At 53.0% G+C, this 26,451-nt stretch overlaps 1 protein-coding gene and 1 non-coding gene across 2 annotated transcripts in view; both read left to right on the top strand.

Moving 5' to 3' along the window:
* The window catches only part of Epha10 (EPH receptor A10), a 36,854-nt gene extending 13,986 nt beyond the window's left edge, over positions 1–22,868 (top strand). The window contains exons 6-17 of the mRNA XM_027937370.2: positions 4,716–4,849; positions 8,865–9,036; positions 12,504–12,612; positions 16,567–16,628; positions 16,749–16,874; positions 17,842–18,027; positions 18,485–18,546; positions 18,767–18,970; positions 19,268–19,417; positions 19,656–19,849; positions 20,174–20,329; positions 20,497–22,868. Of these exons, the coding sequence (XP_027793171.2) occupies positions 4,716–4,849; positions 8,865–9,036; positions 12,504–12,612; positions 16,567–16,628; positions 16,749–16,874; positions 17,842–18,027; positions 18,485–18,546; positions 18,767–18,970; positions 19,268–19,417; positions 19,656–19,849; positions 20,174–20,329; positions 20,497–20,611 (1,670 nt within the window). The 3' untranslated portion in view covers positions 20,612–22,868. The remainder of the gene's footprint in view (positions 1–4,715; positions 4,850–8,864; positions 9,037–12,503; positions 12,613–16,566; positions 16,629–16,748; positions 16,875–17,841; positions 18,028–18,484; positions 18,547–18,766; positions 18,971–19,267; positions 19,418–19,655; positions 19,850–20,173; positions 20,330–20,496) is intronic.
* LOC114094539 (U6 spliceosomal RNA) lies at positions 935–1,041 on the top strand. Its single transcript, XR_003583051.1, has one exon. It is a non-coding gene; the product is annotated as a U6 spliceosomal RNA (small nuclear RNA).
* Positions 22,869–26,451: the final 3,583 nt, after the last annotated feature.

The following is a 26,451-nucleotide window of genomic DNA, read 5'->3' as shown; positions in this document are numbered from 1 at the left end:
CAGAGAGCACCTAAATGACCTCATTTTAACTTCACCTCTGTAGAGTTTCCCAAGTAAGGTCACATATTCTGAGGGCCCAGGGATCAAGACTTCAACATATCCTCTTTGGGGAGACAAAATTCAACACATATAACCCTTATCAAATATGTGACTTGCAAATATTTTCTCCCATGCTGTGCATTGTCTTTCATGTAACCGAGAGTATCCTTTGAATCACAAAAAGCTTGTAGTTTATCTATTTTTTTTAATTGTTTGCTTGTGTTTTGGGTGTCATCTCTAAGAAACTATTGCCTGATCCAAGGTCATGAATATGATGTATGTTTTATACCTGTTTTCTTTTAATATTGTGGTTTTGACTCTAATTATTTTAATTTTTGGTACTGGGGATCAAACCCAGGGTGTTCTATCACTAAGCTACTTTTCTCAGTACCCCCTGCTTCCCCACCCAAGACACAATCTTGCTGAGTTACTGAGGGTCTCACTATATTACTGAAGCTGGCCTGGAACTTGGAATCCTCCTGCCTCAGCCTCCCAAATTGCTGGGATTACAGGTGTGCACCTCTGTGTCTGGTTTAAATTATTTTAGAAAATGTTTTGTCATTTCCAGTAAACTTATTTTAATTTTGTTTGGAAGAACCAGGACAACATGGAAAGCTCAGGCAGAGGAATTCTGACTTTACTGTTCCATGGTGAGACAAAGATGATTGGATAATTTTTACTCCTTTTACATTTTTTAGTAACTATTGAGTTTTTCTTTGTATTGTAAGATATGGTAAAAATGTTAACTAGGGCTGGGGTTGTGGCTCAGTGGTAGAGTGCTTGCCTTGCATGTGTGAGGTACTGGGTTCGTTCCCTAGTACTACATAAAAAATAAATGAATAAATGAATAAAATACAGGTATTGTGTCCATCTACAATTTAAAAAAATTTTTTTAGTGCTCGCCTCGGCAGCACATATACTAAAATTGGAACCATACAGAGAAGATTAGCATGGCCCTTGTGCAAGGATGATACAGAAATTCGTGAAACATTCCATATTTTTAAATTTAAAAATTTTTTAATAAATGTTAACTATTTCATGGATAGTTTAAAACAATGTGTATTATTTTGTAGTGTAACATTCTCTCTATATATACACATACATATATAAATTATATATAAATATAAATATATATATGCATATATATATATATATATATATATATATATAAAATTCAGTATATTATTTTATTGTTTTCTCCTTATTTTGTACTTGATGTTCCGAAGACTGAGAGGTTTAGGTTTTCCATTCTGTTTGTGGGTTCATCAACACTCTAGTATTGGTGATGAATTTTCTCTTAAACATTTCAGTTTTGCTAGTGTGTTCAGTTTCCCTCTGAGATTCTCGGGTTTGGTTTCCCATGGGGTTCCCTCCTGTCTGCCTTCTTTCTCATTATGGCCGCCTTCCGCTGTTGGGTGGAGGCTGTGTCTTCTCATTTTGAAGATTCCAGGCTGTCTCCTTACTCATTCCTCTGTCACACTGCACCACTTTTCAAGACAGACTCCTCCTCAGTCTTCAGAATGATGTTGGGGTTCCCTTATTCAGAAATATTTTTCATATGATGTTTCCTGGTCATTTGTTTTTGGACGAGGTGATAACTGATGTTTGCGGGGAATGTGTGAATTGCCCTATGGATTGGTTTGAGGTTTTTTAATTTTAATTTTTTATTTTATTTATTTGTATGTGGTGCTGAGGATCGAACCCAGGGCCTCACACATGCTAGGCGAGCGATCTACCACTGAGCCACAACCCCAGCCCTGGTTTGAGTTTTTTAAAAGCTGAAAATAACAATACAGTTCAATCCAACCGCCTTCACTGAAAAGGATTTCTTAGCTCACAGAAGCTTGGTGTTAGAGCTTGGTGAGCCAGGTTCTTTCTGTCTTTCCATTCTGCCATCTTTCCCACACAGGCCTGCTCCCCCGGGGGGGGGGGGGGGGGGCGGGGTACGTTGGCTTCACATCACAGCCTCTCCATCCAGAGGCATAAAATGACTTTCTTCCTTGTAGGTATCTTTAAAGATTTTTGCAATGCTGGGGATCTAACTCTGCGCCTCACACATGCTAAGTGCTCTACCACTGAACCACATTGCCAGCATTTATTTATTTATTATTGGGCACTGGCTGGATTTCATCGCTAATGTTCAGCTGGCCAACAAGCGCTCGGGCTCAGTTTTTAGTTTTGCTTTCAGGCTTATCAGGCTTTTGTGTAATTTATCTCTGAGGTGCTGAAATGGAAGCATATCCCACCTCTGTATCCCAGCCATCGGATGCTCTTAATGAATGCAGTTCACAGTCGACATCTCTAGGCTCTGCCTCCCTCTGTCCCCATCTGTATCTACACAGGACCAAGCCACCTCCTGGGACTCTTCTTCACTCCTCTCACCTTGTGCCCCTATCTCCAAGTGAATTCAGGCTGAGAGGTGCTCCCGGGGGACAGGGAAAAGCACTTTTCCTCTAAAACAGATGTACAATAGAGTCATGGCTGCGCATTGTCCCATTGACAAAGACCTTGCTTTTTTTTTTTTAAGGGTCAGACACTTGGAGGGGAGGAATAAAGGATTTTTCAAGTTATTTTTAGAATGGGAGGCAATACCACTCTGCAGGCAGCATAGCCTGGGGTTCACTACAATTATACATTTCACTCTAGTTCTACTGGCTTTATCATAGGTAAAAATACCCCCATGCGCTCCCCGTCCACCCATTCTGGCAGTCAGCTGCAAGACGAGTGTACAGTGACGTTGTGCATTTTCAATGCTTTCTGTATCTTCCTCCCCCGCCCCCCCGCCCCGTACTAGGGATTGAACACACTGAGCTACTACGTCCCAGCCCTTTATTTTATTGTTTACTTTGAGACAGGGTTTCACTAAATTGCCCAGGCTGTCCTCAAACCGTGTCGCACTTCCTCAGCCTCCTGAGTCTCTGGGATTACAGGCATGCACCGCTGGGCCCAGCCCTGGCCTGTCTCTTACATGTGTTTCTTGGGCTTATTTCCTAAACCTCTTCCTCTTCTCGAGCATTTTCCCTGGGCAGTTTTAGCCAGTTACCTTGGATGGCTCCTGAATCTCCCCATTCCTCCCCAACACCTCTTCTGAGCCTGTACCAATCACTGCTCTGCCTTTCCAACTTCTGCTCTTGGACATGCCTGGCTCAAAATACACCCAAGTAAAGTCGTGACCTTGCCTCTCAGTGACATGTGTGTATGGTGTGTTTGTGTGCCAGTCATCTGACATTATCTAGACTAGTGGTTCTCCAACTTGTCTGCACATTGGAATCACTAAAAAGCTTTTAAAAATCTTATACCAGGTGTGGTGGCGCATGCCTGTAATCCCAGCAACTCAGGGGGATGAGGCAGGAGGATCACAAATTACAGGCCAGCCTCAGCAACTTAGTGAGGCCCTAAGCAACTTAGTGAGACCCTGTTTTAAAATAAAAAAGAAAAAGGGCTGGAGATGTGGCTCAGTGGTTAAGCATCCCTGGGCTCAATCACCCCCCAAAATCTATATACTAATGCCTGAGACTCACCCCACAGATGTTATGACTAAAATACTTGGGATGTGACCTGGACATCTGTATATTTTTTATTGTGGTAAAAAGCACATAACAAAAATGTTACCACCTTAACTAATTTTAAGTGTACAGCATAGGACTGTTAATTCTGGGTACATTGCTGTGCTACAGTTCTCTAGAACTTTTTCATCTTGAAGAACTGAAACTCTACATCTATTGGATAGCGCCTCTTTCACCTCATTCCTCCCCTTCCCTTGGCAAGCACAGTTCTACTTTCTGTTTCAAAGAATTTGACTATTTTAATATCTCATATTTTAAAAGTGTGATCCTACAGTGTTTTTTTTAACTTATTTTTTAGTTGGGTTGAACACAATACCTTTATTTTATTTTTATTTATTTATTTATATGTGGTGCTGAGGATGGAACCCAGGGCCTCACACATACTGGGCAAGCGCTCTACCGCTGAGCCCCAGCCGCAGCCTCAGGGTTTGTGTTTTCGTTAGAGGCTTATTGCAGCATGATGTCCTCAAGGTTCATCCATGTTATATAAGCTCTGGCAGGAGTTTCCTTTTTCATTCTTTTTTTTTTTTTTCCTGGTCACCATAATACTGGCTAGAGCTGTCAGTATTATGGCGACTAGAAGTGGCAAGTGTGGGTCTCCTTGCCTCTTTCCACATCTCAGGGGGAAGGCCTCCAGTCTTTCACCAAGTGTGATGCTCACTGTGGCTTTTCATATAGGCCTTTTATTATGTTGGGCTAATTTCCTTCCATTTCCAGTTCGTTGCTTGTTTTGTTCCACTGACCAGACATTTGGACTAGTTAAATAGCTGCTCCCCTACTTCTAAATGATTTCTTATGTCTCCAAGCCATCGGAGGTGTAGAAACCCCCTGGGGGACTAGAGCCACCCACCCTGAGGGAGCTGGGGTGGTGGGGTGGGCCAGGGCAGAAGGGTTGGTGCTTCCCCACAAGAGGCGGTGGAGGTGGTGAAGAGAGTCTCCAGCCCCAGGACTCTGCCCTCTTCCTTCCCTAGCCCCGCCCACCACCCACCGCCCCGCCCACCAGCCACCCTTAGCTCCTCCCATCACCCGCACGCCCCGCCCTCCAGCCCCCCAAGACCCTGCGCCACTTCAGCGGATCTGGGTGGAGAATCCCGCTTCACTTAATTTCAGCACCCTGGGAGGAGGATGAGATCCGCAGGGACCGGGTGGAGCCCCAGAGTGTGTCCCTGTCGTGGCGGGAGCCCATTCCCGCTGGAGCCCCCGGGGCCAACAGCACGGAGTATGAGATCCGCTACTACGAGAAGGTGAGTGGTCCGGGTCTGGGAGGGACCCGCAGCCTTCGCCCCTTGCCTGCCCGGCTTTCGGCTCTTCACGCCCCCCTCCCAGCTGAACCCTTCCTGTTTTCTTTTTGCACAATTTCCCCGTCTCCAGGCTGGAATTTCTTCTTCCTGACCCCTCCACTCCTGGACTCCATGCTCTGCCCCTCTCCCCTCAAGTTGGCCTTCCTCCTCATTAGCATCTCCATTTTTACCTCTTTTGACAAAGAGCTTTCCCTGGGGGCTGGTACAGATGTTGTGTGGTCGAATTCTACCATTTGCAGACTGCTTTTAAGTGAAAAGAACACAGAAATACCGTGTTTTTTAAATTTCTCCTCCTCCTCCTCCCTTTCTCCTCTCCTCTCCCCCTCTTCCTCTTGTACTGTGTGTGTGTGTGTGTGTGTGTGTGTGTGTGTGTGTACTGGGAATTGAACTCAGAGTAGCTTCACCACTAAGCTACATCCCCAGCCCTTTATACTTTGAGACAGGGTCTTAAACAATTGCTTGGAACCTGTGATTCTCCTGCCTCAACTTTCCAGAGGGGCGTGTGCCAACCAGCCTGGCTTTGTTTCAAATTTCACAAAAAAACGTCTTGACCGTTGATGCATGCCTGTAATCCCAGCGAATCTGGAGGCTGAGGCAGGAAGATTGCTAGTTAGAGGCCAGCTTCAGCTATTTAACAAGACCATCTGCAACCTAGTGAGACACTGTCTCAAAATAAAAAAAATTAAAAGGGCTAGGACACTCAGTGGTACAGCACCCCTGAGTTCAGTCCCTAGTACCAAAATAAGAAAATTAAAAGATGTCTGACCATATGAGTACATTGCTAGGTTGGGTGGAATGCTGGTAAATGTTTGATAACCAGGTCTACAAAATAACGAGTGCAGGAATTATGATTTTATTGATGTAAAGGATGTGTATCTATCACATCATTTATAATACTATTAAAGTAACATCTTTAGTATTCATTATAAATGCCATATAATCAATTGATTATCTCTTTTTGGGGGTACTGGGGATTGAACCTAGGGGTACTGTATTACTGAGTTATTTCCCCAGCTCTTTTTATTTTTTATATTGAGACAAGGTCTCCCTAAATTTCCCAGTGTGGCCTCAAACCTGTGTCCCCCATCTCAGCCTCCTGTGTAGCTGGGGTTATAGGTGAGAACCACTATGCCCAGCTAGCTAGGTGATTCTCATGGGATGGTTTTGTAAACCTCTTGGATTATTATTATTATCATCATGATTATTATTTTGTGATGAGGTCTTGCTGTGTTTCCCAGGCTGGTCTCCATTTCCTGGACTCAAGCAGTCCTTCTGCTTCAGCCTCCCAAGTAGCTGGGACTACAGTCATAGGCCATCATGCTCAGTGGTTTTTTTAGTCTATGGGTGCAGTTCAGCTATGATTTGACAAATGAAGTTATATCCCAACCCACTATCTCTTTTCCCTGTAAAATTTATTGTCTTCTAAATCTGAGGAGTAATCTACCGTTAAACTGCTTCTCACCTTGGTGCAAATTAAACTCATTAAAGCGAAACATCTTTCAGAGTCAGCACTACACATGTCAGAACTTTGCTCACTTCTCAGTGACATGTGGGAATTCTTTGCTGAATCAGATAATAGTTTTTGAATACTAGAAGGCAGTTGAGAGCTGGGAGTGTCAGGGACCAGAAGGAAGAGGGAGTCCCAAGTCACTGCTGAGTGTCTGACCTGGGTGACTCAGGGAATAGGGTACCACAGGCTGAGATGGAGAACCACAGAGCAAGAGGAGCAGAGTGGGGCAAGGGGGTGCACTTGGTTTTGCTTATGTGGCATTCAGGGGGCCTGTAGGCCAGGTGTGGTGCTGCAAACCTACAATCCCGGCTACTTAGGAGGCTGAGGCAGGGGGATTACAAGTTTGACACTAGTCTGGTCAACTTAGTGATAACCTGTCTCAAAAAAAAAAAAAAGAAAAGAAAAAAGAAAAGTGCTTGGGATGTAGCTCAGTGGTAGAGCGAGCATCTCTAAGTTCAATCTCCATTACCACACACACACACAAAAGTTGGGGGGTGTGGATAGGGTAGGGCATCCAGGTTGATTCATAGGTCTGAGGCTCAAGGTAGAGCCCTGGGCTGGAGAGAGAGAGAGAGAGAAGGTTGGGTCCTTTCAGCACAGTGATGGTAGCTAACACCAGGAGGGGAGTGTGTAAGAGTAGCCAGGACAGAGCCCAGAGGAACCCTGGAGACAGGAGGCAAGGCCCTGGGAAGCAGCTATGTATGCAGCACGTGCTTAGAAAGGACTCACTGAAAATCCAGCCTCAGCAGCTCAGCGAGACCCTGTCTCTAAATAACATATCAAAAAAGGGCTGGGGATGTGGCTCAATGGTTAAGCACCCTGGAAACTTCCCCTCCACCCCCAAAAAGGACTCACTGAACTGACATTTGGGGATCAGGTTGTAGACGAGTCCCAGGCTGAGCTGGCTGCATTCTCCCAGGTCCTTAATCAGGGAGTGTGAATATGCTGATAACAAAACCCTCAAAAAGAAGAGCAAACACACCAGGGGCTGTGTTTGAGCTCCGCTGGGATGCCAGGGACCCCGGAGCCTCAGTGTTCCTCACCTGGCTTCTCTCTGCAAACCAGCCCAACCTCCTCTGCAGAGGGGCCTCTTTCTAGCACAGCCAGCAGCTGAGGTTGGGGTCCTTGCACCCTTCTCCCCCCTAGCTTACTGCATCTCTTGGGTCCTGCGACTACTGCCTCTGTCTTCCCAGGAATTTTTTTTTTTTTTTTTTGTACTGGGGATTGAACTTCAGGGCACTTAAGCACCACTGAGCCACATCCCCAGCCCCAGGATCTCACTAGGTTGCTAATGCCTCACTAAGTTGCTGAGGCTGGCCTTGAACCTGTGATCCTTCTGCCTCCGGAGCCACTGGGATTATAGTGGGCTTGAGCCACCAAGCCAGGCTCTTCCCAGGGATTGTCCAAATGCCAGAAAGGAGATTCTCATTGGCCCAAAGTCAGTCCCAATTTCTGAATGCCATGGTGCAAGGATATCGGCAGGGGGTGTGCCTTTTCCAGGGGCTGTGGATGTGGCAGGAGGTCTAATAAGGTATGGGTACAGGTGACAGGAGGGCAGGAGCACCTTTAGGATGTGTCATTATCAGATGCATTGGGGGAAGGATGATGTAGAGCAAAGAGCAGGCGTCACCCTGACCCTTCCTGATTCAAACCTTTGAAAAGGACAGCAGGGCTGACTCTGGCTGGCGGGGATCCCCGCACAGGCTGGTGGTAAGTAGGTCCTCATCAGTAATTGACACCGCTGTTCCCTGTCCCCAGTAGGGGCTGGGGAGAGCCTTTACCCCGCTGGGCCCAGTTTCCTTATCTGTGAAACAAAACAAACAAGATACTACTCCTGTCCTCTGTGCCTGGAAGGACCTGGGTGAAAATCAGATGATGGGGGGAGGGGAAGCCTCCTGAGCATGAGGTCTGGGCAGGTGTTGGCATCTTTCTTTTTTGGTACCAGGGATTGAACCCAGGGGTGCTTAACCACCGAGCCACATCCCCAGCCCTTTCCACTTTTTATTTTGAGACAGGTCTCTTAAGTTGCTGAGGCCGACCTCCTGCGTGCAATTCTCCTGCCTCATCTCCTGGGTCGTGGGGCTTGCTTTCTTATTCTTTCCTCTGTGATGTCAGGACTGTCGGGACTCTGGCCCCGCGTGTCCCTGGACCACCATGCCCTGATGGCCTGTCCTCCCCAGAAGGAGGCTCTTCCCTCAAGGTTCTCTTAGGCAGAAGTGGGGCTGTTCTCAGCTACCAGCACCCCCAGTGGAACATGTGGTGGACAGGGGTGCTGGGACTCCCTTGGGAGGAACCTCTGCGGGCCCCGGACTCTAGGGTCGGGTTCTGTCAGCTCACTCATGCTCACCTGAGACTGCTGCTCTCACCTCCCCCTTCCTCTCATCCTTCTCCCCACAGTGTGTGTGGGTCTGGTCTCGGGTCTGGGCCTCACTTCTCCGTTCTCTCCAGGGTCAGAGTGAACAGACTTACTCCACAGTGAAGACAGGGACGCCTGCGGTCACTGTCACCAACCTGAAGCCAGCTACCCGCTACGTCTTCCAGATCCGGGCAGCTTCCCCGGGGCCCTCCTGGGAGGCCCAGAGCTTCAACCCCAGTATTGAGGTGCAAACCCCAGGGGAGGGTAAGTGGTGTGTGCTCATGGACTGGGTGTGGACAGAGAGAGCCTGGCACTGGACAGGGACAGGGACAGGGAGACAAACAGAGGGCGGGAATGAAGCGTGCCATCAAGGGAGCCTGCAGAGCAGTGGAATCAGCCTAATTAATGAAGGAGTTTGGGGTCCACTGACATAGATTTGATTGGGTACATGTCCTGGAGGGGCTCAAAGGACAAGGGTCTGGACAGCCATGATGCCTGCCTCGGCCAGTGTCCCCTCCTCTGCAGACCTGTCATGGTGCAGAAACGCCCTGCGTCCTCTCCCAGATCTGGCCACTTTCTTGGAGGGGGGCGTTGATAAGTCTCATGGTCTCATTATGACCACCAGATTCTTCTTCCTATTCTCCTGCTTCCCTCCTGTGACATTGGCCTGCCATGGGCACTGTCCCTTTCTCCACCAGGCCTTAGGATGTGAAGGAGATGTCACTGAAGGTTGGGGGCCAGAGGGGTCAGATTGCGGCAATAAAACAAAATGGACACTGGACCCTTAAGTGACCGAGTGGAATGGGCTAGTTGTGAGCTGTTCCTCAATAAAGGTCCTACGGAAACAAGGAGCGCTGGCCAGCAGATATCCTGATCTAAAATATCTGCTTCCCTGTGGCATCACGCTACCCTTTCCACCCTCTGCGTCCCTCCCTCTCCCTCTTCTCCCCACCACCCTAAATCCCTTTTCATGGCACGCAGGGCAGTTTGGCTGCTGACCCAGCCCTCAGGGTCTCACCTCTATCTACCCTGAGCAGCTCAAGAAAGTATTTTCCAGAACAAAGGCAGTTCCCCCTAAGAGGCATTCTGGCACCAGCTGTCAAGATGATAATTCTCTCCAACCTGCTACATGACTCTAATCCAAGATAGGAAGAGCTCTGAGCCCAAAGGGAGGCGAAGATAAGTGTTGAGGGAGCCGGAGTCCCAGGGAGAAGGCGGCACTTCTTGCTCGAATGGCTGTCTGTGCCAGACCTTGGCCAGGTGCTGCGCAGAGGAGATTAGAGCTACGTCTTGAAGGCTGTGGGGCATCCAAACAAGTGGAGGTGGGCAGGAAGGCGCCCGGGCAGAGGAGCCGAGTGTGTAGGCTTGGGTTTGGCAGCAGCAAGTGTGGTGGGGGCGGGAGCCGGGGCTGCTGGCTGAGGAGGGCTGTGGCTTCCGCTCACTGGGTGCCTCTCTGAGCAGGGACTGCTCACATCCCAGCCACCTCTCCTGTGGCTCTGACTGTGGGAGGATGGGTCTCCCCATCTGTGACCCGAAATTGGAGTCTTCATGCAGGGTCATGCTTTGCCCCACTGTTTATTATCTGTCGCAGTGTAACAAATCACCCCCAAACCCAGTACCTGAGGACCGCAGATGTGTCATTTCTTGGGGGCTCAGGAACATGGGGGCTGCTTCTGCAGGTGCCTGGCTCAGGGTCCTTCCCGGCCTGCAGTCTAGGTGTCCTCGGGCTGCAGTTGCCTCACAGCTTAACCAGGGAGGAGCGCAAGTGCTTGCTGGAAGCATGCTGGGCCTTGCCCCATGGGCTTCCTCCTCAGTGTGGCTCCCGCATGGCATTAGATCTCTTCAGACAGTGAGTAGAGGATGATGGGACACCCAAGACAGAAGCCACGGTCTCTCGTCATCCAAGCTTGAACATGACACCCCATGATGTTTGCCGTATTCTGTTCCTTGATGAGAGTCACCAGGGGAGGGAAGGCCAGGAGGCAGGTATCCTGCCCGCCATCCCAGAGCCTGCCTGCTGCAACTGTCTTTGTCCCATTCTCCATTCCTGTGTCCCCTGGAGGCTTCATTTCAAACACTTCTTGGCAGCTCCCCTGCTCTTCTGCCACCAGCCAGACCCTGGGTCCTGTTCACCTTCAGAACCCCGGGCTCTGCAATGCCCTCCTTGGCCCTGGCCTGATGGCCTCTATGACAGCCTGACAATGGCCCTCAGTCCCAGTTCCACATGTATGTGTACCCAGCCACCGCCACTTGTCCCTTCAGAAACGCCCCCTCTCTGTCTTGCTGCACCTGCCCTGCTGGTCCCAGGCTTGGGCGGAGGCTGCCGCAGGGCGGATTCTCCCAGGTCCAGTTCAGTCCTAGGCTGCTCAGTGCTTCCCATTCTTCACAGCTACCCAGCTTCTCCTCCCAGCAGAGGCCCTCGGTCCCTTTCTCCCTGGGCAGGACCTCTGTCCACTGTCCCTGGCTCCCCCGACCCTCAGAATGAAGTTCATGCCCTTGGCCTGGCGTCCAAGGAGGTTCTGCCTCCCTCAGTCCCTCCGCCCTCCCGGCCTCCAGCTTCTATCTTGCCACCTCTGCCTCCATGCAGTCTGTTCCCTAGCCATGTGGGGCCACCTGGGTGTGCGTCTGGGCCTGGAGGGCATTGTCAGAGCCTTCAGTCTCCAGGTCAAGATCAGTCGACACCCCTTCTGCAAAGCCTTCCTCTCGGGCTTTGGGAAGGAATTCGCAGGCTTCTGCTCATGTCTCAGCCTTGGTGAGCACTGGGCTCACTGGGCTCACCTGGTGCTGCCAGGGAAGACCATTCCCAGGGCTGTTGAGAATCCTGTTTGTTCCTTTGTCATTGTTTCATTTTTGCTTCTGTCTGTGAGCTGGGGTCAGGGCACTCACTCCCCCAGGGTAGAGCTGGGGTCTGGGCACTCACTCCTCTAGGGCACACTTTACTTGTTCACTTTTGGATAGGTGGATGAAGGGGTGGGTGGATGGAGGGGTGGATGGAGGGGTGGATGGATGGATAGGGTCCTCTGGGCCCCTTGGGGAAATAATTCAAAAGCAGAGGCTTGGGTGTCAGGTAGAGTCTTTGGAGTTCGGGTTCAAATCTTGGGTTCACTGCTGATTAGTTCTTACACATTGGGTGTTAATATTTCATAGCATTTGGGCAAATCCCAGACCTCTACTCTGCCTCAGTTTCCTCAGCTGTGACTCCTGTTACTGGTGTGATGATGAAATAAGATGAGACAAAACATAGCGTCTTAAATCAGTGGGCATTTAGTGTTGGATGTTATTATTTTTTGTTAATGTTTTATTTTTGTTGTTGCTGCTGGGGATTGGACCCAGGACCTTGCACATGCTAAGCAAGCACCTGCCACCTAGCTGTACCCCTAGCTGGCTCTAACTGTCGGTAATGGTCTGAGTGGGGGTAGGGAGCTAGGAGCAGAGGCCCTTGGCCCTACAGAGCTTCTTTAAGTCTCCCTTGCCCTCCTGAAAGGGCAGCAGGGGAGGCTGGCCCTGCCTGTCTTGCTGTCCTGTCAGCCTCTCAGAGCTGGGCTGCAGTGGGAGGTGCCCTGTCCCAGGAGGAAAGACTCCAAGTGCCACTGTGGGTGGTGGAGCCACCTTGGTCCCTCTGCTCCTGGGAGGCAGTGCTGAATGCAAGGTGCTGAGGACAGGTGACTGTCCCGATGCTTGCTCAGGAGCCTCATTCTCTGCCAGCCTCAACCTCGTGGTTTTCCTCGCAGCTGCCTCAGGGTCCAGGGACCAGAGCCCTGCAGTCGTCGTCACCGTCGTAACCATCTCAGCCCTCCTCGTCCTGGGCTCCGTGATGAGCGTACTGGCCATTTGGAGGAGGTAGGTGACCCCTGGCGGGTCATGTCTCTGTGCACATTAGCATGTGCCCACGGGCACCTGTATCTGCACCTGCTTTGCACACACGAAGATTAGCACTCACACTGCTGTATAGATAGTGACTGGCCCCTGCCTCCCCCACTGCTTGCTGCTCCTGCACAGTAACCCTGCAGCTAGCTCAGCTGCTCTGGGATGAAGGGGATTTAGCTCCTTAACTCATTAAATGTCAGGAGGCATCACTAAGGATAGAATCAATTTCCAGCTGCTCCAGTGTGATTAGGATTCTCCCGAGGCGCTCCGAGGCCCCCAGCCCCTGTCCCTGAGGGATCTAGAGGCCCTTGAATACAAGCAAAGAGAAGAAAGGCAGAAATTGTGTGTGTGTGTGTGTGTGTGTGTGTGTGGACGTGGGGAGGAGAGGGAGGAGGACTCATAAGCCAGAAATCTCTCCAACCCCAGGAGAGGGAAGCTTGCAGGAGAGTGGGCAGAGGAAGGGGATGGGGGTGGGGGATGTAGAGCTTGAATCTGGCTGAGAGAAGATTCCAGTCCTTTTGCACACATCAGAGGCCTCACTGGCCTACATCCCTCCTCCACAGGGCCATACTCTGCTACCTGCAGAGGCCCCAGGTGGTAGCAGGTTGTTGATGAGAGAATGTGCAAGTTGTGGACCCAAAGGCTGGAGTGGGGGAGCAGGGGAGAGATGGGCTGGCCAGGAGCCATGCTGCAGCCTGACTCTGCCTCCTGAGACTGCCTGTGGGCTGAGCATGCACTTGGCACTGGCTGTGTACATGGTCTTGACTGGGGCACTGACAGTGACCAAGCAGGAGAGGGCATTATCCTTCTAGTCTGGGAGCCATTTTTGCCTGGACCAGGTGAGTCCAGAGGCAGAGAGGAGCAGGCAGCTTAAAGGTCTGTGTGCTGGGCCTGCTGGAGAAGCAGGGTGGGCAGCTGCTGAGGGCACCTGTCCTGGTTCTGAACATAGAGGCTCTGGAGGCAGGGGGGACGCGGGGAGCCGGGAGTGTCTCTTCCAGGCAGGGGCTCTGCAGCACAGCAGCAGCTGCCCAGCAGAGACACATGCTGCGGGAGGCAGGCGGCCTGCAGTGGCCCTCCAGACTACCCTGCAGTGGGGACAAGCAGCCGGGCCTGGTGTGAGGCAGGTTCCTCCAGCCTCGCAGATGCTTTGCGACAGCTCTCACAGCATCCTCTCTCCTCCTCTCGTGCTGCCCACTCTGCTCCGTGGCCCTGTCACCTCTGTTCCCTCTCTGGTCCACCTGGCTCACCCATCCCTCACGAGAGGGCGTGGCCTGTATCTTAACCTCTGGTTTCTGTTAACTTTGCACTCCCTGTGGCTCCTGCATCCACACAGACTTCCCCCTTTATCTCTGCTCACCTCCCCTGGATGTTCCTCCACATGCACAAAAGTCACCTGCCCTGGGTGACTTCAGTAGCCACTGGTTGGCCCGACACCCGCCTCCCGCACTGTGCCTCTCAGTTCTTTGACTCCCTTATTGCCAACGACCTTCTCGTCTGTCCACCAGGCCTCCTGGCCCTCCCCCAAGACTGCTCCCTCCCCAATATGTCCTCCAGCTCTTCTGCTTTGGGCCTGCAGAGCCCACCCAGCCGTGGCTGCTGCCTGCTCTTCAGCCTCATCAGTGGCCCCTCAACTGCCAGCCACCCGGTGTGTAAGCCTGCCCCATGCTAGGCCCCGCTCCTGTGAGCTAGAGACTTCCTTCTAGCTAGGATTAATCCTACCCCTTTTTCCAAGCATCTCTGTAACCTATTATTACTTATAATGCTTGCCTCTCCCCCAGATAATAATGCACACTTACTGAGGAGGGTTAGTGATCATGTGTATGAGTTAGCTTTCCATTGCTGTGACAAAATATCTGAGATAATCAACTTATAAGGAGGAAAAGTTCATTTTGGTTCCCAACTCCGGAGGTTTCAGTCCCTTGGTTCCCTTGGCCTTTGTGGCTACAGAGTACAACATGGTGGGGGTGCATAGCAGAGGAAGCCACTCACCTCCTGGTGGCTGGAAGCACAGAGAGCGACAGGCAGGGGCTAGGGTCCCAGTATCTTCCTAGAGGGCTCTCCTTCTGACTTCTTTTCATTCCATCCCCTCCTGAAGGTTCCCCCACTTCTCAGTAGCCACACGGGCTGGTGACCAAGCCTTCGTGGGGGTCATTCAGAATCCGAACTATGTCAGTAAGCCTTTGCAATGGTGCCAGCTGGCCCAGCCGTCTGTATCCTAATTTTATTATCCTAATTTTATTAAAAGGGAAACCTGAGCCACCCAGTCCACAGCCGCTGAGTGGGGGAGCGGCAGCCAGTGCGTGCAGCCAGGTCCAGGCCATGCAAGCGCCCTTCCACGCCCACTGCGCCTCATCTTACGGGGATCTGATCATTTCTTTTGAAAAGCCCTCCCTCCCTCGCTCCTGCTCCAGCCGTCACGGCCCCTCCCCCACTCTCCCAGATCCCTGTGCTGTCCGCAGCCCAGTTTCGCTTCTGTTTCCCTCTACTTCTCTGCAGGTCTTTTGTGGCCTCCTTGGAGGCTTCCCTCTCCCTCCCAGCCTCCCAGCCTCCCACTCTCTCACTGCTGGGCTTCCTCAGCCTTGCTCCCAGCTCCTCCTGTCAGGCTCCACCCTCTGTGGGCACCTGCTGAACCCCCTGCCCATTTGCCCCCCACCCCCCATGCATCCCGCTGGCTCCTGCTCAAATGTCAAATGGGGAAATTTCATCTCCCCATCTTGGCCACAGCACCCCCGGAGCTCTGGGCAACTTCCTCGTCTTCCTTTCTGTCATCCAGCCGTCTCCAATCCTTCGGCCCCTCTCGCCTCTGTCCGTTGACACAGTCACCCCATAGCCAGAGCCACTGCCCTCTCCTGAGGGGACCACAGAGCAGCTGGGATGATCTTTGTAAAATGCAAATTGAATCACAACACTCCCCTGCTCCAGGCCCAGGGGCTCTTGTCTGCTTCCAGAATAAAAACTAGAGTTATCTGGGCTACCCTGACCTGCCTCAGGTGCCCCGAATGCCAGCCCGCAGCTCTGTGGATTGCAACTTGGTCCTTGGCTCTTTGGCTGCCCGTCTCAGGAAGCCATCCTTGATGGCCCTGGACCAGGTCAGGTGGTTTGTGTGGTGCCTTGCCGGGCACAACAGCCTGCTTTGTTTGGACCTGTGAGCTTGCTGGAGGCCAGGGCTGCCAGTCTCCCATCTTATTCACACTGCTGCTTCCCCCTGCCCACCCCCCCACACACACACTGGGGTTGTACTCAGAGCCTCACCAAAGAGCCCCACCCCAACCCTTTATTCAGGCTTTTTCACTAATCTGTGGGTGGGGACAGCCCAGGGCTTCCTGCTAGGGAGGTGGATTTGGCTGCCTTTGGGGAGTTTCATCGTCTCCAGGTGGAAATAATTAGAACTGCTGATGGGATGAAGGGCTGGGGCTGGGGCTGGGGCTGGGGCTGGGGCTGGGGCTGGGGCTGGGGCTGGGGCTGGGGCTGGGGCTGGGGCTGTACCTGTGCTGTGCGGAGGAGGTTGTCAACTATGGAGGGGGGGGCAGGGCAGCAAAAAAAAAAAAAAAAAAAAAAAAAGGAAATAGAGGAAGGAAGGGCTATAGAGGTTTCAAACCAACAGGATAAAAAGGTCCCTCCCCAGTGGCACAGACCTTGTCTGTTTGAAGGGACACCAAGGTGCTGCCCTTGGTGCTGGTGAGGTGAGAAGAACTGAGGGGCCTGGTGGAGCTGGGCATGGTGGCACTCACTCGGTGTCCCAGCAATCCCAGAGGCTGAGCCAGGAGGCTTGCCATTTCCAGGCCAGCCCCAGCCTCATCAGGACCCTGAGCAGGAGCTTGTCTCAAAATAGAAATAGAAAAGGGCTGGGGTGTAGCTCTGTGTTCCGGCACCCCTGGTTCAGCCTTCAGTAACAACAAAACAAAGCCTGGCCCATCCCTCTCGCAGGCCCTGCAGCTATGGCAAAGGAGGTGGTGACGCCCGCGATGAAGAGGAGCTGTACTTCCACTGTGAGTCTGGGCCTGGCCTCGAGGGGCCACCTACCTCTCCCGAGCCCCTGAGCCCCTGCTTCGCTGCTATTGCCCAGCCAGGAAGCCTCTTCTCAAACTTCTCTTTCCTTGCCTTCTCAGTCAAAGTCCCGACACGGCGCACGTTCCTGGACCCTCAGAGCTGTGGGGACCCGCTGCAGGCTGTGCATCTGTTTGCCAAGGAATTGGACGCGAAAAGTGTCACACTGGAGAGGAGCCTGGGAGCAGGCAAGCTGGGCACCTGGAAGCCTTGATGCCATCCAGGGGTCCTACCCACTATAGAAGCCCCACCCACCAAGCCACACCCAGCCTCGAAGTCCCACCTGTCCCAGTAGAGCTCTCTGGAAGTGCCTCACCCACTGCCCTCCCCACTCTAGAAGCCCCACCCCACCCACTCTAAAAGCCCTTCCCCATCCACTGTAAAGCCCTGCCTCCACTCTGTCGTCCCCACCTGTACCCTGTCAACCCAGCCTCCTCCAGGTCTTCAAGGTCACTTTGAGACTTCTCTGCTGGGTCCCATTCAGGGTTACCCCTGCAGGCTGCCGTGGGCAGTGTAGCTCCGAGCCTCCGTGGGGGAAGTGCAGAAGGGTCTTTGTAAGCATGGGACCAGACACACCTGCATTCTGGTCCTGGCTCTTCCGTTAAGCTGTATGACCAGGGCATGTCTCTCTTCTGCTCTGCACCTCGGTTTCTCCTCTGCAAAATGGGCGTGGCATCTGCCTTATGGGGCTGATGTGAGGACTTTGCTGCGCTCACAGTGGCCTGCCTGGCTTGCTCTCTGAGGGTCAGTCTCCTGCCTGCCTTTTACGAGTCCCCACCTCTCTATTCCCAGAGAAACCTAACACTCTGACCAGAGCCTGACGTTTTCCCAACACTGTCACCAGACCTGCTGGCCAGAAGCCAGAAAGGGGCAGTATGTTAAAATAGATGTCATTGTCATAGGTCCAGGGTCATGCTGGCTTTAATAGCTTTGATGGACTGGCAAGTGCAACATCCTCTCTTTGAAGCTTCACAGAGAAGGAAATTGAGGTCAAGAGAGAGAGAGATGAAGCTCAAGGTCATTCTGCTAGTACTCAGGTTACTGGGATCTGAACTCAGGAGCTCCAAACCCCTGGCCAGAAACAAACCGGGACCCACAGTCACTTTCTCCTGGGCCAGGTGCTCTAGGGTGGCATCTGAGCATTGTTCCCTGCAGGGCGGTTCGGGGACTTGTGCTGTGGCTGCCTGCAGTTGCCTGGGCGCCAGGAGCTGCCCGTGGCCGTGCACACGCTGAGGGATGGCTGCTCCGACTCTCAGAGGCTCAGCTTCCTGGCTGAGGCCCTAACTCTGGGCCAGTTTGACCACAGCCACATCGTGCGGCTGGAGGGCGTGGTCACCCGAGGTAGGCCCTGGGCTCCACTTCCTGCTCCCCAGCCCCACATGGGGAGTGGAAATGATGGGGGTAGGTGGGGTGCTCCTCCAGGCCCCTCCCTCAGCCACAAGAGGGAGCCCATAAAGGGCTCTCAGCTCCCTTCCACGGACTCAGGTGGCTTCTCTCCAGAGTGGCCCCTCTGACCTGGAATGACCTTTCTGCCCTGTGGTGACACTGGGCAGTGGATTGCTTGGACTTCTGATGATCTTTCCTAGCTAACTTGTTGAGCTCCTGATCTTGTCCTCTTAGACACCGGCTCTTTTGTGTCTTGGCACAGGGGATGCAGGGCCAGGCTGGGTGGTGGCAGATGAGGGAGCTTGGTTTTGGTTCTGGCCATCCTAGTCAAGATGCAGTCCTGCGGGGTGGGATGTATGTGCATAGGGTGGAGCAGGTGACTAAGTGTGTGTGTTCCCCATCCCTGGCGCAGGAAGCCCCTTGATGATTGTCACTGAGTACATGAGCCATGGGGCCCTGGATGGCTTCCTCAGGGTGAGTGGCCCGGGCCCTGGGGATACTAATGACCATGTTATTCTTGGTCCCTCACTTTTCTCCTTGGTGGGGCTTGGATTGGCTTTATTCCTGATGGCCAGGCTGACCTGGTGGTCACAGGGTACACAGATGCCCAGGGACAACCAGGCGGCTTCCTTGAAGTTCACAGAGAATGAGTGCACTGCCCTGGCCTCAGCCTCCCACTCCCTCCACCCTACAGCAGCATGAGGGGCAGCTGGTGGCCGGACAGCTGATGGGGTTGCTGCCTGGGCTGGCATCAGCCATGAAGTATCTGTCGGAGATGGGCTATGTTCACCGGGGCCTGGCAGCCCGCCGTGTGCTGGTCAGCAGTGGCCTCCTTTGTAAGATCTCTGGCTTTGGGCGGGGTCCCCGGGACCGAGCAGAGGCTGTCTATACCACCATGGTGAGTGTTCCCTTCCCCCAGCCCAGCCCCCTGTCCTCCTGTTTTCTGTCCAGCTACCCTGGAGTCTCTGTCTCCCTCTCCCTACCCCTGTCCCTGTCACTCCCCACCCTGTCCCTCCAGCCTGTGGGCCTGAGCAAAGGTCAGTGGGCACCACTCTGTGGTCAGCTGGGGCTTTCCTGAGACAGAAGCTGGGGGTGGGGTGCCACCTGGGAGGATGACAGGTGGGGCTGGGTGCAGGGTGGGGAAGCCTGGGTGTGACTCCGTTCCTCTCTGTCCTACCTGCTTGCCCATCCACAGAGTGGCCGGAGCCCAGCGCTCTGGGCAGCCCCTGAGACTCTTCAGTTTGGTCACTTCAGCTCTGCCAGTGACGTGTGGAGCTTTGGTGTCGTCATGTGGGAGGTGATGGCCTTTGGGGAGCGGCCCTACTGGGACATGTCTGGCCAGGATGTGAGTGACCTGTGGCTCAGCTCTTTGCCCTGTGACGCACCCTCTGGCCCCAGGCTCCAGCACCTGTCTTCTTCCCACTGACCTCCTGGCTCCAGGCCCCCTTCTCTATCTACCTCCTTCCTGTCCTGCCTGGCCACCACCTGAGTCCTCCTTGGGATGGTGTCTCTGTGTGTGCGTGTGTGTGCTTGTGTCGGGGAGACCTGAAGCCTCCTGTCTGCTTCTCATCCCCATGACCCAGGTGATCAAGGCCGTGGAGGATGGCTTCCGGCTGCCACCCCCCAGGAACTGTCCCTCCCCCCTGCACCGACTGATGCTTGACTGCTGGCAGAAAGACCCAGGCGAGAGGCCCAGGTTCTCGCAGATCCACGGCATCCTGAGCAAGATGGTGCAGGACCCAGAACCCTCCACGTGTGCCACTGCTGCCTGTCCCAGGTACCTTCCTGTTGATCCCCGACCATGCCAGACTCCGTCACCATGTTTGTAGTTCCAGTAAACGGAGTAAGCGGAGTTGATATTAGTTGTTCCAGCACTTCATCGGCTATGCCTGTTTTCTAGGTATGCCCGCCATAGACTCTTCCCAACACTCCCAGCACTTGAATTATCCCCCCCACCCACCAGAGCATCCAAAACCTTGCCAGGCTTGGCGCTGGGCTCAGTTGCTTCCCCTTTCTCACTGATTCTTGGGGACCTCTGCAGGAGAGCAGCGGGTTTGGGCACCAGGTCCCAGCTGTCTGAGGTAGCTCCTCTGCTCCCCAGGCCTCCCACCCCACTGGCAGACCGTGCCTTCTCCACCTTCCCCTCTTTTGGCTCTGTGGGTGCCTGGCTGGAGGCCCTGGACCTGAGCCGCTACAAGGACAGCTTCACTGCAGCGGGCTACGGGACACTGGAGGCTGCAGCTGAAATGACCAACCAGTGAGTCAAGTCAGGGCAAAGCCAGGGGTTACAGAGACCCTGCCTTGCCCTGATGGGAAGCCCCTGCTTGTCCTGGCTCTGGGCCCAGCCCTGTCCAAAGAAGGGGAGGGGGAGGAGGGAAGGAAGCGGGAGGGCGCTGGACGCTATCTGACCAGCCCTTGTTCCAGGGACCTGGTGAGCCTGGGCATTTCCTCGGCAGAGCATCGAGAGGCCCTCCTGAGTGGGATCAGCGCCCTGCGGGCTCGAGTGCTGCAGCTGCAGGGCCAGGGGGTGCAGGTGTGAGTGGCCCTGACCCTTCCAAGGCAGAGCCCCAGGGGCCTGACCCCCAGCCCTGCCCAAGGACCCTGGCAAACTGCACTCTAGCCGTGTGGGACTGAGCACCCTCTTCTCCTCTTGGGCCCAGAGCTGGTTTGGGGCCACAGTGTACCCCATTTCACTGCCTGCTTCTCCCACTTTCCCCTCTGAACACTTCACTGACCTGGTACCCATGGAAAAGAGGTTCAAATGCCCAGGGTGAGGGGGAGACCCCTGAGACAGTAGCAGGTGGAAATTCAGGTCTCAGGGCAGAGACAGGGCATGATGGGGAGGGAGACAGTAGATTTCAATTGCCCTGGCTCATGCCCCTCTGTCTTCTATACCCACTGGGTATTGGGGCCTTCCTGGGTGTCCCCTCTTCCCACAGACCCATTGTCAGTCAAGACAGCATGGGTCCTGACTCATGACCCACAGTCAAGGGCACCCATTCAACCCAGTAGCGACCCCAGCTGCTTGGCAGCCTGGGTATGGGAGGCTGGGCTGCAGGGGCAGGGTCCGTAGCTCCCTGTGCTGTGTGTGGGTCTCTCTGGACACTAGTCCTAAGACCCAGGCAGGCAAAAGTGGTGCTGAGCACAGGGGTTGGACCCTAAAGCCCCAGACTCAGAGCTGACTGCTTGCCCACCCTTAGGCTGACAGGGTGAGGGAGAGGGTCCAGGCTGGGCCATACAAGCTCTGGTGCTCTCGAGGGGCCCCAAGAGGCCCCTGTTTGCATTGTTTTCATGAACTGGCTTGGAAGAGCATAAGGGAACATGTCTTCTCCATGGGGCCCTGGGGGCTCATGAGGAATCTTAGAAATGTGTTTTCCTCTTTAGCCGCTGGCCTACCCCCTACAGAGAGGGAAAGCCAAGTCCATGGGACTCAGGGCTGGAGCTGGGGCAGAACCCAGTTGAGGGGGAGCCTGGCATGGAGTTCTGAGACTTGCTTGCCATGTGGCACCATCCTGCCCCTCTGGGGCAGCCCAGTGGATACCCCGGACCCTTTCCAGCCATCTCTGTCCCTAGTCACCACCTAGTGTCCCAGGGCACTTGTGTCCTCCCTCTGGCTTCCACAGAACTCTGGCAGGAGTTTTTGGAACTGAGTCAGAGGTTCTCATCAGAAGGGCTCCCAGCGGCAGTGGTGATCATGAGGCCACGGGCATCAACGGGGAGCAGGGTATAGACAGGGCTGCAGGCCGAGTCTGTCCATGTTCCCTCCGAGAGATGCCTGCTCTGGTCCGGCCGAGTGGGAGGGGCAGGGTGGCTGGGAAGGAGGGTGGGAGAGGTACAGGCCACGGCCTGCTGCTAGAGGGCTCTGGCTCCGTGGAGATGAGCTCAGATGGCAAGGATAAGACAAAGCACCCCCAGTGCCCAGCCCAGGGGCCCTCAGGGGCAGTGAAGGTGGGTGAGAGGGGCAGGTGGACACTCTTGACTTGTGCTTATTGAGGGGTGTCCAGAGAGCCTTCTTAGCTGAAGCCTAAGGTCTTGAGGTAGGTGGGGTTTCCAGCAGGCCAAGGGGCAGGCCTAGGACAGGAAGCCAAGTGAAGAAGGAGCCAGAGGCTGGAGGTGCAATGCATCTTTGGGGAGCACCCTGTGTGGAGGAGGTGGCCCCAGCAGTGCCTTTGGCTTCACCCTGCCAGCAGCAACTCCTCCCTCCTCAGAGTCTCCCCGACTCCTAGCTCCCACTCCCCTGAGCACCTGCCCCACCTTGGTGACTTTGAGGCTCCTGGGACTGAGATATTGCTCTACCTGTAACAGGGTTGGGGGTCCCTTGCCAGGTGCCCTCCTGTCTTTGCCTTCACCGTCCCCTCCAGGAAAGCCTGGACCAGAGTCCAGGGTTCAAGGAGCCCACACCCTGTCTTGGGTAGATGGAACCTCATTCCTATTTCTAACCTTGTCCATCATGCTCTTAAGGTCAAAACCCTCCCCTCCCCCAGCCATTGGCCTAGGGGCTCCTGCTGTGTTGGTAGGACTTCGGTGTCCAGGGTAGATCTCCCCTCTGCTGCGGGGTGGGATCCCAGAATCCTGATGACCCCAGCCTCACCCTGCTCAGTTGCTGGTGTGATGCAGGCTGGAGTCTTGGGGAGCCCTCTATAAAATCTATTTTTATATGGAACTTGGTCACTGGACAAAGGGAGGTGGCCTGAACCCCCATCACTCCTATCTGAGCCCACCCAGGGAGGGAGGGGGCTGGGGAGGTGGATCCTTTGACTAATTCCGGAGACATTTTTATATTTCTTGGGTTCTAAATGCAGGACAAATAAATACAAACTGTGCTCTGGCGCCTGTTTGAGTGGCGATCATTTTGCCATTGTGTAGCTTGTGGGGAGGGTTCCCACCCCTTCTCCTGGTTTGGGGTTGCATGTGTCAGGTCCCCAGCATGGAGGGGAATCAGACCTTGCTCCTGCCCTGAAAAATGTCACAGTCTAGTGAGGACACTGTTAAGAAACATGATAGGACAGTGTGGTCAGGGGCTCAGGGAACACCCTGGGCGTGTGACGGACAAGCCTTTGCCTCAGTTGGCTCACAGTGCTTCTTTTCTCCCTGGCCCGGGCTGTTCTCAGGCACAGGCTGGGAAGGTACCTCACTCATCCCCATGGTCCAGGCCACCGGGAGCGCTCAGGGGACTGGATGGCGGCAACCAATAGCACCCTGCACCTCCACTCCCACGCAGCTCAGTCAGAACAAATGAGTTCTGCTTCACTGGGAGGGACGGGGGTCACAGTACCAGCTCTTTGATAAGGCTGACTGGAGAGTGTTGCTTCCCATGTTTCTTTGAGTCTAAGATACCACTGGGTGTGAGATGTACCACTAGGAAAGAAAATCACAGCCAGTCACACCCTGTCGTGCCATCTGGGTGGCAGATGCACGCCGATTTCAGACATCACAATGTGTAAAATGCACATCTCCAGTAAGTGAGGTGCAATGTGTCAGGGACAAGGTGTTTCCCACCATTCCCCTCAGAGTCAGGCTGCGCCGGATGGCAGGCCTCCCTCCTGGGGCCCAGCTGCCCACTCAGTCCTGAGCAATGGGAGCAGACCAGGGGGCGCCTTTCCTTTGGGCAGGCAGATCTGCGGGGAATCCAGATCTCAAGCAGGTTCTCCCTTCTATTCCTAATTCCGTTAAACCAGTCCCTTCTCTCAGTGGAGGGAGTGAACGAGTAGTGGGTTGGAGACGCTAGGAGCGCTGCCTTGCTGAAGTCTGCCCTGGAGAGGCTGCAGCCAGGGAACCGAAGACCCTAACATCAACACAGTGCCTGGCACCCAGGAAGCACTCTCAGTATTCACCAGCAGGTGTGAGCTATCAGGGAGATGAACAAGAATAGGAACCGAGAAGGACTTCTCCGGGCAGTGAGCCTGCTGATCTAGCTTGACAAAGCATATGCTCATTCAGTGAACACAGACCAGACACCTACAAGTGGCCGGCAGGTAAGTTAAGACCTTGTCTAATAATGGGGGAGTCAGTTAAGTAAAAATCATGAGAAGTCGGCCAATAAAAACTGAGTCCAGGCACAGTGGGAGTCCAGGAGAGGGTGCTGCCTCCCCTGGTCCCTGGGAAGGAGGGAGAGGCTCCTGGGGAAAACAGGTAGTGAGTTTGCTGCCTTTAACCAGCTTCTGGACTAGCATCTGTTCCTAATGTCACCATCACATTGCTTAGGAACTGAGTAAAACTCCTTGCCATGCAAGGAGTTTTCAAATTTCTTTGGAGACTTTTGCCATTTAAATTGAAGTGCCTGCTGGTGTATTTTTTTAAAATTTCCCCCTTCGAACATTTCCCACTTAGTAAAGTGGGGACCCGGGCAACAGAAAGAAGTCAGAAATTGTTTTGGGTCATGGATGACCTCTTGATGACTTCCAGCATCTTGAGAGCAGATGAGCTATTTTGACCAAAACAAGTCTAAAAGAAAAACTGAAAATGCAAACTGGACTTTTCCCCCATTTCAGACACCTTACATCCCCTCCCAGGTGGACTCCCTTCTGCTCCTTGCACTCCCACTCTGTGCTGGGGATTAAACCCAGGGACTTGCACTTGCTAGGCAAGAGCTCTGCCTCTGAGCTACATCTCTCCAGCCCCTTTAAAATTTTTTTTTTTGAGACAAGTTCTCATTAAGTTGCCCTTGAACTTTCAATCCCTGTCTCAGCGTCCTGAAAAGCTGGAATTACAGGTATGTGCCACCAGCCAGGCACTGAGTTGCCTGAGGTTTGCCAGTGTGACCTTTGTAGCTAAGCTGAGGGGTATTCCTGGAGATTGTGTCTCCATTCTGAGGTTCTGGGCCTATCATCATGTAGCAAGTGCTTTTGTGTGCACTGAACATCTATAAATGGATCTGGGCTCTTCCTGGTATCTTAGGGCCAAAAGTATGTCTGTGCTCTACCATGTCTACAACCCAGAAAACATGTGGTACACACTTGTAAGCTAGTGGTTCGAGAGGCTGAAACAGGATTGTGAGTTCAAAGCCAGCCTCAGCAACAGTGAGGTGCTAAGCAACTCAGTGAGACCATTGGGTGTGAGATACACCAGTAGGAAAATGCAAATAAAATAGGGCTGGGGAAGTGGCTCAGTGGTTAAGTGCCCCCAAGTTCAATCCCCAGTACCCCCCCCAAAACAAACAAACAAAAAAAAAACATTGACCCTGATGTCAACTAAGGGAAAGAGGATTGCAGAGTGTAGAGATCAGAAGTGCAGGACCCACTTGGTGGTCAGAAGTGATGTCCTTGATGGGATTAGACTGCGGGATGATGGCAAAGAGCTGAGAAAATGTCTTGTCCTGTCCACAGAGATGGCACCTTCGCCAAAGCAAACGGGATTTGACTTCCATTAAGTGGAGACACTCCCACCTAGTGGCCTCCAATTCTGATTGATTCCCCTCACCATCTCTCTTGGCCCTTCATCTGAAGCCACATAAATCATGTATTTTAGAGCTGGGGTTGTGGCTCAGCAGTAGAGCACTCACCTAGCACATGCAAGGTCCTGGGTTCGATCCTTAGCACCACATAAAAAGTAAATAAATAAAATAAAGGTATTGTGTCCTACTACAACTAAAGAAAGTTATCTATTTTAAAAATTTTGAGGGGCTTAGGTGTAGGTCAACAACTACCTAATTATGCAAAATAAGAGGCAGCCCTGTCAGGGTGTGCGAGTGTGACTGAGGTACACTTTGCTTTTCTGAGGTCATGAGGCGGTGGGGGGCACATTGAGGAGGTAAGTTCTGCACTGATGCGTGAGCTCAGTCACTGGTGACTGGTGGACACGGAGCTCTAAGTTCCCTTGAATGAATGGCATTCTAATGCTCTGAAGGAACAATCACTAGGCCATGTCCTTTGGCTCACACAGATGTGCCAGCTCTTCACATGAGTAACTCTTCACAAGGCAATATATCTGCAATTCTTTCAATAGGAAGCCCCAAGTAGGCTTTTAGAAACACCAGGGGCCCTGTCAGGTAAAGAGGAACCTACTCTTGTGTTGGCGCTCAGGGGTCCCCTGAAACTGCCTCAGGGGGCCTGGGGAAGGGGATGCCAGGCTTCCATCTTCCCTTCTATTTAGAGAAGCTCTCTGTCTGCTTTATATCCCTGGCAAAAGGTACAAATTAACTTGCCCAGAGGGATGAAGTAGGTGACATTACTATGAGAAGTAATCTTTTAGGGACTACTTTGAATAGGAAACAGGAAGAGAATTTTCTAAGGGCCAAGGAAAGTTTTACCCACTTCTGACTGTGGGCCTGTGTTGCCAGATCTTACTTTTGGAGGCTAAGATTTTTTTAAATCTCCCAGTTTATGGTACATACATGTAATCCCAGCTACTTGGGAGGCTGAGGCAGGAGGATCACAATTT

The sequence above is a fragment of the Marmota flaviventris genome, chromosome 10 (assembly GCF_047511675.1).
Source record: "Marmota flaviventris isolate mMarFla1 chromosome 10, mMarFla1.hap1, whole genome shotgun sequence".
NCBI classification, from domain to species: domain Eukaryota; kingdom Metazoa; phylum Chordata; class Mammalia; order Rodentia; family Sciuridae; genus Marmota; species Marmota flaviventris.
The sequence above is the reverse complement of the archived record's forward strand: the minus strand, read 5'-3'. Positions and strand labels throughout refer to the sequence as shown.